Below are 15,363 nucleotides of genomic sequence, written 5' to 3'. Positions count from 1 at the left end.
TTAAAACATTCAAAAAATTTTAATCTACCTCAGTTAAATGATTACTCTAGCATGCTTTCTACCAATTAAAGTCCTCCTATGAGTACTTACAAGCACATGCTTACAAGCACATACCATTTTATCCAAGATTAAATATCACATTTTTGGATTGTTCAAGGTTAATGATGCAAGGCAAGAACTCACAGAAAAACGCCTCTGAAATGAAAAGCAAAGTAACCCTAATGATGGGAAATCCTTCCTCACGCCTTCTGTGCAAACATATATAATACTTAAGGAAAGTATTTGCATGGAGAAAATCTAACGCAACTGAAAAATACGTATCCGTGTATGCAAGGGGGTATTCCAGTAACACTGGGAACGCTAACTCCACACACCTGTCAACACGTGAGCTTTATTCTTCTCGATGCATTCTACCCTGCATTATACCAACAGGGGTATTCGCTTTTTCCAAGTACAGAATGCACACTGCATTACCTCTGAATAAAGATGTTTGCTGAAATATACAGATCCTTTTTTTTTTTTCTCAAGATAACCCAGTCAGCAAATTATGGAGCAAAGCAGGCGGTGAGTACTCACAGTCTGACTGCCCCAACAAGCAGCCTGGTGTTTATTCAATGGCCCTGTGTCATCTGACCACTTTGCATTATGGACACATGGAAGATGATAAACAGGAGTCACTTCCCAGCCACTAGGAATGCTGTTCACTGCCCTGGCATTATGAGGATTTTCCCAACCTGCTCTGGAAAGATGTTACATAGTGGTAAACTTTCATCAACTGCCAACGAAACCTGACAACAATGAACTAGTTACATGTTTGAGAAACAAAATTTAAAACATAGTGAATTCATTTGATAATCTAAAGGAGAAACAGGTTGGGTATGCAGTTGGCATCATACTCCATTTGTTTTCAAATGTCCTCTTTGACATGGAGGAAACCTGCTTGTCAATGAGACAAGAAAATCCTACGTATATTCTATACTCAGTAGACTTCTATTGACCTAGACTAATGATAAGATGTGTGCAGAGGAAAGAAATCAAAGCTCACTGACCACTCAAAGTGTTAGAAATCAGATTCCAAATCAGAATACTCATTCATGTGATCTTTTATACAATTTTCTTCCTAAAAATGAGTATTACTAACCCATTATTTGCTACAATCACAGGCCAGGCGAGAAACAGGAACTTTCATAAGACTGGATAGTATCACTAATAAATCAAAGTAGAGAATAGGTCAAAACATACCTCCCACAGAGACAGCTGTAGAAATTAATAAATGACTATTTGGATCTTTGACTACATGCCTAAACCAACCCACAAGGTTTGCGTATCTCAAATTGCTATTTCCACTTACTTACTGGCTTCAGTGTGACAGAGATTGTGTATTTTCAAATTTTAAATCATTTTAAGCTAATGACTTAAACTTCTGGGAAGGAGAAATATGTCTTCCTAGAGGCACAAATGCCCACAAGACACTGTCAAGAGTCCTACAGAATCCTGATCATGGCTATGTGGAAATCTCTTGGCTCCACAATCTGAATGGGATATAGATATTTTGCAAGGATGCTGAATGTTATATATATGTAAGTTACCCTTGCAAATTAGCAGGCCTCTGGCCTGATTAGATTTTATACGAGTTTTTGTTTTGTTTTTTTTTTCAACCAAAATGAAGATTTTTCTTTGATCTTATCCACTTAACTCTAAATAAATTCTGAAATAAAGGGCATATGAAACAATTAATAAATTCAGGGTGATCAAAAGAAAACTGTCTAATGTTACAAGAAAAAAATTCACAGCTGATTTATTAAATATATCTCAAACTTTTTCTTCCTCTCTAAGCATTTAAATGAGTGTCAACAGTTCTGTCAATTCCCATAAGTATGGAAAGACGATAATATGTGGAGAGTCAAAGAGGAGCACTTCTCTGTAAAACTTCTATCATAAATCATCCAGAATTTCACAGAAGCTGAATTACAAAATGTGCAACCACACTACATTTTCAATTTCTCACTAGACAAAAGACTGCTTCAGCTACCAGAAGGCCAGCATGTTCTTGTAAGCATGACCATGGCTGATACCCTACAATTGATTAGGGAGCTATTCAGGTATGTAAAAATCACAAAGATTTCATGGAACTGTTATGAACCAGTAGTAATTTCTATTCCTCCCCACAGAAACTGAGAGTGTAGGTCGATGTTGAAAATTAGTTCTTTCACAGGAATAAACAAAACAAAAAATAAAACAAAACAAAAATTCTAGAAGTGCGCTGCAATGGTAAAATTGATACCTCTGAAAAAAGGAGTCTACATCCATTTTCAGTGGCTGAGGAAGTGTGTGTGGGGGGAGGAGGGGCAGTTTCCCCACACCACACCACAGAACTCTCCAACACCAGATGGGTGTCCTAATATTCATCTCAATTCTCACACTACCTAGAAGTAGCACCCGATTACACAGGTAAAAGGCTCAGTCCTACCAGACTGCCCTCCACTTCAGAGGCCAACTGCAAGCCAAGGGAAGCTATGCTTCTAAACAACCAGCTACAAATCAGAGGTGCCAACAACCCTCTCCAACTCAGGATGCCAATCGCAAGTCCAGGTTAAACCATTAAAAATGGTTACCTGCACTTCAGACCAATAGGCTATAAATCAGAGGTTCCCACGACCCCCTCCCTGGGTTTGATTAATTTGCCAGAGTGGCTCATAGAATTCAGGAAACCTGTTTGACTTACTAGATGACCAGTTTATTGTGAAAGGATATAACTCAGAACAGCCAGATGGAAGAGATGCATAGGGTGAGGTGTGGGGAAAGGGTACAGTGTTTCTACCCACCACGCTCTCCAAATCTCCATGGATGCTCTCTGGGCCCCCAATTCTTTTGGGTTTTTATGGAGGCTTCTTTACATATGTACGATTGATTAAATCATTGGTCATTGGTGTTGGATTCAATCTCCCCCCCCCTTCTGCCCTCCTGGAAATCAGGGGGTGGGACTGAAAGTTCCAACCAACCCTCCATTTGGTTGGTTTCTCTGGCAACCAGCTCCCATTCTTAGGTGCTTTCCACAAATCACCTCATTGACATAAACCCAGTTGTGGGGGAAGGTGGCTTGTTATGAATAACAACACCACCATTCCTTTTTCTTTTCTTTTCTTTTCTTTTCTTTTCTTTTCTGTTCTTTTCTGTTCTTTTCTTTTCTTTTTTCTTTTTTTTTTTTTTTTTTTTTTTTGAGTCACAACACACCCATTTCACCTTTCTAGAAGCGATTTCAGCAATTGAGGGCAAGACACCAAATGTAACCAAAGATGCTCCCATCGCTCTTATTGCTCAGAAAGTTCCAAGAGTTTTTTAGCAGCTCTGTGCCAGAAATGGGAAGAATATTTATTTCTAATTACAGATCACAATGTAACACTCTGCAATAGTACAGAAGGCACAGAACAAATTGTGAAGAACTCCTCAGCCCGACAGACATAATATATCATGACAAGCCTCTAATACCTGCTGTGAGATGACAAAGACTGACAGTCATTTGTCATGGGGACTCAACCAAACTAATGATCTTCTTGTTTCCACAGCGGGAGGTTGGGAGAAAGAAGTAGTACGGTTATTCTAATACTCATTATTATTTTCATATTATGTAAGAATGCTCTTTGCACAATTCCCTGGGGGCAGAGAACAGTAATAAATGTGCATTATAAGTAAAATAAGCTTAGAGCTTATTTTGAATGGTTATGTGCCAGACACTTCACTAATCACTTTCATATAACCAATTTAACTCTCACAATCTGAGAGTGAGAGGTAGGTTTTATTACCCCCATTTTAAAGCCGAGGGAAAGGATGCCTCCACAAGTTAATTAATTTTCCTGAGGTTATCGAGCAGGTGAGTAGCAGACTTGAAATTCCAACCTAGCTGACTTGAAACTCCAGGTTCAAACCTCTATACTACTTTTCCTGAATTCAAAGAAAAGCAACACAAAAGTGATCTTATTTGCTTCTGTTAATAAATTGTACATATATTACCACAATTTAAAAATTATTTAGTAATATTAGAAGCCACTATTAGTTGTAACCACTCAGTCAAAAAGGATGTACCTAATACAATGTGCGTTGACCTCTATTTAATTAAACAAATACCTTTCATGAGATAACTGATTATATTGCTTGACAATGTGTATATCTGTCCAATTATGGCAGTGGTGAAAAAGAAAGAAAGAACAGATAAAAAGAAGGAAGAAATAAAGAAGAGGAAGGAAGGAAAGAAAGGAAGGAAGAAAGTGAGGGAGGAAAAGGCAAGGAGGGAGTGAAAAAGGGAAAGAGAGAAAGCGGGTTGTGGGGGAGACAGGAAGGAAGGAAAAAAGGAAACCACTGCTGAATGGTCAGTCCAAAGTGGAAGCAAATAGCCACTCTGAATCCACTTTGTAATTTCTTTGTGTTCCATGGATTACTTCATAAGTCAAAACATTTCACTCCACACACCAAGGGCATTATAAATGGGATTAACAGACACACTCAATATTCTTCCAAGAGACTGATTATTTTTTTCTAAACTGTAAGATAAAGGTTTAAAAATGTCACTTTTCTCATTTCCATGTGACTTACATATTTTCTAAATCACCCTTCATTTCAAAAACCCATTGTACTAGAAGCTTGGCAATGAAGAAAAGACACCACCTTTAATAGTTTTGTAAATCTTGACAATTTTTATGTAAAAATGGTTCCTTAGAAATGTCAGTATTGTATGTAGAACTGATTCTGGTCGAATGTTATATAAATGAAAAGATTTAGTATTTTTTTTTCTTTAACTTGGAGAGAATTGCAGCCCCGAAAGCTTTACAAGGTATAGTATTTGTTAATAATATATAAAAGCATGTTACATATCGACCTTAAAAAAGGCAAATAAAACTTGTTTGGTATTGATAAGTTGAAGACTACCCAGAGGAATTCTGTATGCTCTGTCTTGATAAATTGAAAACTGCAGAGAAAGCTGTAGGTTCACTGTATTGCATTCAGGCATAATCACATAGCTTTCTTTCAGAGTGTGTGGCCTTAGAGTAAGTCAAGGCGGCTTACCTTGCAGCCATGTGGCATCTGACTTAAATGTAAGTATTCAAAGACAGGAAAGCGGTGTTTCTCTCGCTTGGGAGAATGATCTGTTAGAGAACTGTGATGTCATAGGGCAGATATCACTTAACAACATGTTTCTTTGCCTCATACCTCGGTCATTCTGGCAGACGGCCTTCAGGATGCGATGCCCCAGGCCACATTTTCCATGATCAGGGATACAGATCCCTTCAGACGCCAGCCATCGGTAACACATCGGATCCTCGCAAGGAACGGACTCCACCAAATGAGGACAGTGTCCTGCAGGCCCCGTGGATTCCATGAGGACATGGCGCCGTCTCAGTCTAAACCCTGAGGAGAAAAAAACAAAAGTTTCACAGGATTCCATCTTTATGCAATAGAAGAAAAGCAGCAGCAGCTAGAAAAGAGATGAAACTTCTATTTCACTCTCTATAGTTCTAAAAGGTGTATTATTTTAAGGTGTTTTCTTTTATGGGAAATGGAAGGGAGCTAGAGCAGAAAATCTGGCCTCCAAGACTTAACGACCTCGGAGAGGCCACACATAATCAAACGGAGGAGTAAGCAGCTTTTGCCCAATGGCCTCCGTAAACCAGTAGAAGTAAATGGAGACTCTCAGAATAGCCTCAACATAGATAAAGCCACACTTTTTTTTTCTGTTGTTTTTGACATTCTGGTTACTCCACATTAAGTTGAAATACATCTCCATTTTGGCATATCCCTGGTAACTAAGAAATTCACAGCTTCATGTTCTGAGATTTCCCTGCATTCCTTCCCTGAGATTTGCAGGTCAGCCTGCTATGTGAAGACAGTACCTCTTTGGGCCAAGTTCCCCACCTTGGCTCGACATGGGTCTCTGAACTATTATTCAGCTAAAAAAAAAAAAAAATGTATTGTGGGACTGGGGCCCAGGACATAAATGGGCCTTACATACTATGAGATTACAAGAGTCACAAACTCAGTGTTGCAAGAATCAAGCAGGTACAAATTGAGGGAAGTGAGTCAACCATACACCTGTGGGGAGTGCTGAGGTGTGTGGTGAAGTGGAGGATGGGGGCTTGCTCTAAAACAGCTTCCACGGATTGATTGTTGCCATGAGGGAATGTGGACCTCTGATAACTAATCTTATAAGTTTTGTCCAAGAAGACAGAAATCTAAGTTGTGGGGTTCCTGGGAGGCTCAGTCATTAAGTGTCTGCCTTCGGCTCAGGGCGTGATCCCAGGGTCCTGAGATCGAGCCCCACATCAGGCTCCCTGCTCCACTGGGAGCCTGCTTCTTCCTCTCCCACTCCCCTGCTTGTGTTCCCTCTCTCGCTGGCTGTCTCTCTGTCAAATAAATAAATAAAATCTTTAAAAAAAAAAAGAAATCTAAGTTGTGTTTTGTTTTTATATGAATTCTCTCCATGTTTAACTAATTTCTTTTTAAAAACTGAAGTGGCCTAAAAGGAGGGGAAAAAAGTGACTGAGAACTAGATACGACCCTTTAGTGTGTGAGTTTCCCATCTCTGGCCCTCACGCATACCACTTGAGAGGCTAGGCCTACCTTCCATGGATTTCATATTTTGCTTCCTATTCTCTAATGCACCAAATTCTGTTTACCAGTTTAATTCCTTTTATTTTTAATGAAACCGATCTTATTGGGTGATAACATTTTAAGGAATTACTCACTTATTCCTCTGGGTAAGTTAAAAGAGAGATAGATAGACTGACAGACAGACAGCCTGTGAGAGGAAATTACAAAGTATGAGAACACCGAATTCCCAGCATGAGAGTTAGATCCCCACCACCTTCCCACAAGAGGTGGGAGACGGACAAGTTGGGGAGCATGCGTGGTCGCAAAGCCAGGTATATCTCTCTCCCAGATCTCCCAAAGCCATGCCTATCTCCCCACCACTAGTAATGAAGTGAAAAGGTTACAAAGCGCAAGGCGTAGGTGGCAAAAGACTGGCTCCTGTGAAACCACACAGCCAAGGAGGTCTGAACTAATGGACACATGGTTTTAGGCCACAAGAGGGAGCCGAGCTTCCTTAGAATATTACAGGGCTGGACAAGGATTTTAGATTAAATAATCTCAAGTGCATTATTTGGGGTTTTTTGGTCCAGGGTTAACTTACAAACTCTTTTTTTTTTTTTTCTTTTTAGAAAGGGAGAGAGGGAGGGAGAAAAGGCAGGGAGGGCCAGAGGAAGAGGGAGAGAGAGAATCTTAAACAGACTCCACAGACAGCACAGAGCCTGACAGGGGGCTCGATCTCACAACCCTGAGATCATGCCCTGAGCCGAAATCCAAAGTGGGACACTTAATGACTGAGCCATCCAGGTGCCCCTGAGCTCCTTTTAAAAGAGATTCTTCGATTCTTACGTTGACAATCAGCCACGTAGGGAAAGACATCATTCAGCCAATCAGAGACCACATTTGTGATCGTGGCATTGAAAATATTAAGGTCAGGGACAATTAAAATAATAGATGGCTTCCGCCATACTTCATACCTACAAATCGGTATCATTAACCAGTTAAAACAAAATCTGCAGAAGGGTGCAGCTCCCTTCCTGGGCCACTTCAGAAGAGACACATACAAGATTTCCAACTGCACTTGATGGTCATGCAACCACAATGCGCTCCAAGCTCTCACTGCCACACAACTTGGATGACCTCTACTCTTACATGTAATATCCATATGCTGCTGACTTAGGGCCTTATGTTTGTCCTTGTTTAGTTTATCTGTTTGAGCAGGACATAGCACAGGTGTCCATGATCTATAACGTTTGACAACTGTCTCAGAAACTTAGTCGTCTTTACTGAGGATTCTGGGTGTCCTGGTACCTAGAGCTTAATGCCATTGAGGGGTATGTGCAGTTTCCCTCTATAAATCAATCTGCACCCAACTCACCATAAATCTGTAGATTACATTTCTTTAGTCAATAAATTCTTCCAGTCTTTCATTTGTGCTGCCCTTGTCCTGACTGTAACTAGGATCAAATCATAGCACAAGCTCAGCATAAAACAAAAACCTTGGAGTCTCTTGTTAGTGCTTAACTTTAATCACACATTCGTGTTCATGCCTGCAATAGACATCAGGCTTCCCCTGGGTGCTTCTGTTCTGAAAGATACATGACTGCCAAGTCCACCGTGGCTGGGGCCAGCCAACCACTTACCTCATTTACCGAATTCCATATTAATCAGATCGTGTCATTCAGTAAACATTAACTGCCATATGTAGATCACTGTGATGTACTGTGGGAAGCCACAGGAGGAACAGAAAACATAAATCTATTCTTCACAGAGCATACAGTCCAGCAAGGGGAAAGGCACATGCATTAATTAAACATCTACCCTATCCCGAGATGGTGCCAGCCACTTTACTTATATTACCCTGAATTAATAAATCTTCAAAACTATTTTGTAAGTTGCTATTCTCATTGTATGCATGTGAAAACTAAGATCAGACAAGACTTTATTAGTGCTCCCGAGGTACATTATTGATTAAATGGATATGTATGAAATTAGCTGAGGACTTTTTAAGTCATCAACTCTTCATAAGAAAGAATCAAGTCAGCTCTTGGGTGTGATGTGTTCTAGCCCCACTCCATCCAGTGCATCTGCAGGCACCATGCATCATTTCCTTCAAATGAAGGTGTACAGACTGGGTAGTGGAATTTTAGGCAGGAGGTAGCAAGAAGGAGTTTTAATAACCACTTAACGACTATAGATTCAATCCACTTTTAGTGAAACTGGTATTTGCAGGAATTTTTTTTTCCTTTTATGAACCCAAAGTTTAGTATATATTCTACTGGCTTACTATGTAGTCTACTGAATTTTGGAAAAGAATGAATTGTGGGTTGGGGAGAGAAAAGGGAAGAAGCACAAATGGCAGACGAAGGGCCAAAGTTTTTTAAATGAAGCCACGGAAGAATTAAAGGAGACCCAGGAGGTAAATATAGGTCTGAGGATTGTACACCCTCATGTCCTTGTAGCCCCAAAGTGTCCACGTAAGCGTCTGTGGAGCTATGCATGGCCAGTACTGGGTCTCCACACTAACACCACTGCCGCAGGCTTGAAGCGGCAGCTAGCAGGGTGACCGAAGATGACAGAAGCTTATTCCATCTTAGGCATCCATTTGCTCCTCATCTCTGGCAGCCTTGGACGTGGGGTAACAACTTTGAACCAAAGACCCTGAGCACATTGATTCCAACTCTTTAGAAATCAACCACCATTCCCGCAAGAGCAGCATTTTACAGTATCATTATTAGTTTGCACCCTGCTGTGAATACAGAAAATAAGAGAAAGCAATGACAGGGCAATTGCAATTATGAGAACTCTCAACACTTAGAATGAGAAGGAGGCATGCACCCCCTCCCCACTCCTAACACATACATAGGAAAAAAAAGGGAAAAAAGAAACTATCTCTTTGCATACATATTTTCCGTAACAAAGAAAAATGATTTTATAGACTTCCCATTAAAAGTGGATCTACGTAGAAGGCAAGGACGGAAAATGGAAGTTGTCCCCCAGTGCTGTGATATGAGATCTAAAACATGCAGGATTTCCTGCTTTGGTGTGTTATCTAAATTGATTTGTTTCAGACCATAAAAGTCTGTCTTTGTAAAGATAGTCATGGCTTCTCAGTTTCAAGATGTCTTTTCCTGTGGGGATTTTAGAACTTTAGATGCATGACTGGGGGTAATATCATATTGGGGGGTGTTAAGGAACCCCTGAAGTCCTACCACATAAGCAGTTACCTATTGTGACACTGTATCGGGAAGCCTCCATCAAATTGGTCTTTAAAACAACTTCTGTGGGCAAGGATGTCTTTCTGGAATATGTCTGAAAGGGACAAGGATGTCATATAAATGTATGTCTCTGTATCAAAAAGAATTTTTAAAAATGTATTATACCTTTGTATAGAGTTCACCCATCAGCAATTTTTTCAAGTTATTTCTCTTTCATATATCTCTAATTATAACTCCCTGCGAGGGTATCAAAGATAAAGCAATGAATGATAAAACCCGATCCAATTTAAATTCCTCTGAAAGGCGTCCTAGCTTCGCTTGACAAGTACCAACCTGCTGAGTACTGTTCCCCTTGTCTGCCTATCACAGACCTGTGGGAAGTGTGAAGGCTGGGTGCAAAGGCTGATTTTCTAATGTACTCCGAATGGCTGACAGCTACAAACCTTACAGGATTCCTGATGGAGGGATGCCTGCCTTAGAATAACAGCCATACTAAGATCATTTCTAGAGTAACTAATTTCTTCTGTTAGGTAATACAACATTAACTGCTTTTCCATCCTTTTCTACTATATATATTTTTTTAATGTGAACAAAAGGAACATACCAAAGCAATAACACAGTGACTGGAAAAAAAGACTACTGAAGAGAAAAAAGTAATTATCTCCAACTTTACACATTCATTTTCTTGCTATTGTTTGCTGATATTTCCTTCAAATCCTCTATCATATATGATAAGAGGATTACATAACTAAGAACGTGTGTGTGTGTGTGTGTGTGTGTGTGTGTGTGTGTGTGTGTGTATGGCCTAGATTTTTGCTACAGGTTCACTGCATCTCTTTACGGTAGGGAATTCAAATGTGAAGCTAAACAGTCCAGTATCCCAGAGTTTTGTGATGTTTAATGCATTAGCTTGTGCATTCTGGCCTCCGTGGAATCCTGAATTACGTTTAGTTTGTGCCAGTCAGCGACTCTGGCGGACCCCATGGTAGGACCGTGGGACAGACTGAGATTGAGAAGATCCCAGACCTCATGCTCACAAGTCAGTAGAAACAACAAGAAGATTACTGACCATCATCATAAAATGCTTGGACTCCTTGTAGGCACAGAATCATTTCCCTAGAGAGAAAACCCCATTCTTTATTTTTCCCAGGAGGGATTAGAGGCAGGTGGTCCTGGCAGATTTTAGCAAGACCTTAAAAATCAAAATTGTCTCTGCTCTAGAGAAGCATTTATAAAATACTGAACTCCCAGATCTGAATAACAATCATTGTTGTGTACAGGCTCTTCTGCCTGTGATTACTGAGTGCCTAGGGCAGGTCATTAAGCCTAAGTATGGGCCCCATAGAAGAGAGACTGGTTCTCATCAATCCCAACATGACCCTATACTCTTCAGATGGCTGTGGTGACACTACAACCTTCAGGTGAGAAGTTCTATTGTCTCCACCCTTTCCTTCAGCTCCAAAGGCTGAGCCTCTCTTGGAAAAACTAATTGAGGCAAAAAACACACATTTCAGTTACCTGCTGCTCTCAAGCTATTCTTGGAACATCCTTGGTTTCTCACACAACTGCAGTCTACTTTCCCTCTCCCCCCAGAGATGACACACTGGAGTTAAGACAAATCCCATGCCATGCCTTATCTCCTACATCAGCTCAATTACTGGCTGTCAAGACTAATGGCTTCCACTGGCCAATGCGGTGCATGTGGGCAGAGTGCTTCTCTGCTAAACTTGGTACTGCACTTGTGCCTTGATCCAAATTTCCTTAGGCTACAGGGGGAAGCACTAAGGAAGCCCACTGCTTGAAGGAACACTAGACTAGGGAGACAGGAACCCAGGCTCTTAGTACTGGCTTGGCCATTATTAAATCCCTGTGGGATTTAGGACAAATGGGTTCACTTCTCTACACTTTAGTTTTGAAACATTACAAAGCGTCGTATCCTTGCTGAGCCTAAATGCTGATGCGAAGTTGGGCAGTATACTAGTATCTTAGGGCTGCCGAAAGAAAATACCACACTGGGTGATGTAAAACATCAGAAATTTTTTGTCTCATGGTTCTGGAGGCTAGAAGCCTGAAATCAAAGTGTCAGTAGAGCCATGCTCCTTCTCAATGTTCCAGGGAAAGACTGCTCCCATGCCTCTCTCTAGCTTCTGGTGGTTGTCAGCCATCCTTGGCATTCCTTGGCTTATACGTGCAACACTCTAATGTCTGCCTTCCATAGCATTCTCCTCTGTGTATCTCTGTGTCCAAATTTCCCTCTTTCTATAAAGACATCAGTCATTAGAATAGGGCTTATCCTAATCCAATACGGCCTCATCTTAACTTGAGTCCATCTGCAATAACCCTATTTCCAAACAAGGTCATCTTCACATATACCAGGTGTTGGAATGAAGTGTTGATTTTTTTTTTTTTTTTCTTGAAGGACACAATTCAACTCACAACAGGCGATGTCTAATGAATGATGAACCAGGGTGAATTTGCAAGACTTGACCCACACAATAGAGGAAGAGGGGCTAAGAAAAGGTTTGGCATTGAAGCCTAGGGGGCAAGCAGAGGGGTCTGAATGTTGTGAGTTTCCCAGCTGAGTTCCACAGACCAGTTCAGAGTTATGTGGAAGAAGAATATTGAAAGAAAAGTTGAAAGAGCACTTTTCACAATGGGTTTTATGAAATTTGCTCAAGTAACAAAAATTACAACACAGAATGAGGAAGAAAGCATTCTCTGAATTGCTGTAGAAATTCTATGGCCCAGAACAAAAGGGACAAAGCACTTAATAAATACTTATTAAGTTTAACCTCAACATTACTTCTACCATCTTGTAGTATCAGCATCTCACATTTCCTTGAGGTAGTCACCCCTTTCTGACTGTCAGTGGTGAGGGTTGGCCAACCTTGTCCCTCCAGTGGTGGTCACATGCCTAGGACTTGGCCAATCAGAGTGACTGGGTCAGGGTTAGCACATGACACAGAGCAGCCAATGAGATCCAATTCCAGGACTCTTCCTGGAAGTATTAAGGAAGACATTTCTTTCTACTTTATCTGTGACCTAAAATCAAAATTACCTCTTTTTTTCCTTTTGTGGTGAGAATTTTAAAGATTTACTCTCTTAGCAGCTTTCAAGTATATAATACAGTGCTGTTGATTATGCTTATCATGCTGCACATTGGATCCTCGGAATTTACTAACCTTCTAATTGGACGTTTCTATCCTTTGATCAACATGCCCCCATTTTCCCCGCCACCCAGCCCCTGGTAATGACCACTCTACTCTGTGTTACTATAATCTCAGGGTTTTTTAGAATCTACATATAAATGAGATCATACAATATTTGCCTTTCTCTGACTTATTTCACTTTGTATAAGGTCCTCAAGTTTCATCCATATTGTTACAATGGCAGGGCTTCCTTCTTTTTTATGGCTAAATAATATCACTATAAATATATACGAGTGAGTGTATTATACACATCCACGGGTGTGTATATATATTTCCTTTATCCATTTATGCATCAATAGTCACTTAGGTTATTTCCATATCTTTACTATGTGGATAACACTGCAATAAACATGGGGATACAAACAGTAGATCTTAAAAGTTCTTACCACAGGAAAAAGGTAACTCTGTGAGGATGGATGGATGTGTTAACTAACCTTATTGTGGCAATCATTTTGCTATATACATTTATATCAAATCAGTATGCCATATACCTTAAAATTACCCAATATTATATATCAATTATATCTCAATAAAGCTGGACAAAATTAATTGATCATAAAAATATCATCCTTTACAGTATACTATATTGTTTTTATTACAATGTTTTAGAGAAAAAATTTCCTCCACATAAAATGTACATATCAATTTTGTGACATAATTAAATCTAGAAACCTAAAGTATGAAAAGAATGGATCTAAGGACCAAGGAAACAGAAAAATTTTTAGCTTCATTTTCCAATGTCCAATTTGCAAACCACACTGAAAGTTCAGATGAACTTGAAAGACTTCTCACAATCTGCCTTACTGAAATCCTAAATGGAGTTTTATGTACTTGAGTTTGCATTATTAGGATGAGATAGGGTGCCTGATTTTTTGTTTTGTTTTGTTTTAAATCAAAAGTCAATTGGATAAAATAACGTTAAAATATTATACTGTCTCCAAAGAAACGGAAAATGATTAATTATATCACTGAAGTGATTTAGAACATCTGATACGGGACTTTTCATTAACAAACTGTAAAAAGTAGATATTTCAAATCAGAGTGTTTCAAAGTTACAGAAATTTTTTGTGTTGCCTTGTTAGCCATCAGCCAAGGGCATGAATAATCACTAAAAGGCATTTGTTAACTAAAACTAAATCTACCACCAAGAAGAATACACAATAAAAGTTCAACAGAGGAAGGAAGGAAGGAAGGAAGGAAGGAAGGAAGGAAGGAAGGAAGGAAGGAAGGAAGGAAGGAAGGAAGGGAGGGAGGGAGAGAGGAAGGAAGGAAGGAAAAAAAAAATAAGGCTGGTCTCTTCTTCATGGAAAGCCCGCCTTAAACTGAACCTAATATAGAGAAGAGTAGAACTAAGAGATGGGGAAGTAGAAGACTGTAAATGGAAAGAGAAAAGAATAGAAGACTATAGAAACAGAAGTCTGTAAAGAGAAAAAGAAAGAGAAAGAATGAGAGACAGTGAGACTGTTCACCTCTTGATATCTTTGGCTGCAGCCCTACCTTCCCTTCTATTTTTAGCCACATAAGTTACTAAATTTTCTTCTTTTGGCTTAAGCAAGTTTGAATTGGGTTTCTGTCACTTACAGCGAAAAGTTATAAAGTAATATGAGGCCCACTTGGCCTGGTTGGGTTCCACAACTTTGAAAGCAAAGGAAGGCAGACTCAGTACAGTAAAGTTGCGCGAGTATCTACAGCCATGGTCACAGTGGCTGGCAGAGCCTGAGTCCAATCTTCTATGGTTTTCTAGACAACAATTTAAATGGATTGGCACAGGTTGAACCATAGGAGGGCTGGTTCCAATAACGAGTAAGTCACCCTGGGGAGTCTCGTACGCAACTGCAGGAGACTTACAAGGTCCAGTAATACACATGTGGACCACAAGACAACAACTTGTGGGTGTTAGTGTTAGAGGGAAATTATTTTGAATAAAATAATTCCTAAACTGAAGAGGCTTGGGGGACATTCTGGCTACAAGTCTAATTAAAAAGTAGCACGGGCCTCTCCACTGTACCCCTCCAGGTTCCACTGAGATCCAGTTTTCTATTATTTGATGAAAGAGTTAAAATTATCATCTTCCTCCTCAACCTAGACTCAACGCACATCCTCTTCTTCTGCCTTAGAATGAAGAGTCAGAATAAAGAGAAAACCCCAGGGCATGGGTGTGTGAACTTGGACATGCCCAAGTGTGCATGTGAATAATCTGGGAATTGCTAAACTGAGGGTTTTCAAATGGACACAGAACTAAGCTGAGAGCACCAGCTTTGATACAGCATCAAGCACGTGGCCGCATATTCTTTCTTTGCATGTGATAGCTAGGGTTAGTACTTAGCAAACACAACCTAATTTCTGGAATGTCCTTG

General features: G+C 40.0%; 1 protein-coding gene across 1 annotated transcript in view; it reads right to left on the bottom strand.

The window, feature by feature from the left end:
- THSD7B (thrombospondin type 1 domain containing 7B) overlaps positions 1 to 15,363 on the bottom strand; it is a 576,660-nt gene that overhangs the window by 445,153 nt on the left and 116,144 nt on the right. Inside the window, exon 6 of the mRNA XM_057306371.1 lies at positions 5,206 to 5,403. Coding sequence (XP_057162354.1) covers positions 5,206 to 5,403 — 198 coding nt within the window. The remainder of the gene's footprint in view (positions 1 to 5,205; positions 5,404 to 15,363) is intronic.

This window comes from Ursus arctos, unplaced genomic scaffold, assembly GCF_023065955.2.
Source record: "Ursus arctos isolate Adak ecotype North America unplaced genomic scaffold, UrsArc2.0 scaffold_1, whole genome shotgun sequence".
Lineage (NCBI taxonomy): Eukaryota > Metazoa > Chordata > Mammalia > Carnivora > Ursidae > Ursus > Ursus arctos.
This window is presented reverse-complemented; position numbering and strand designations above follow the sequence as displayed.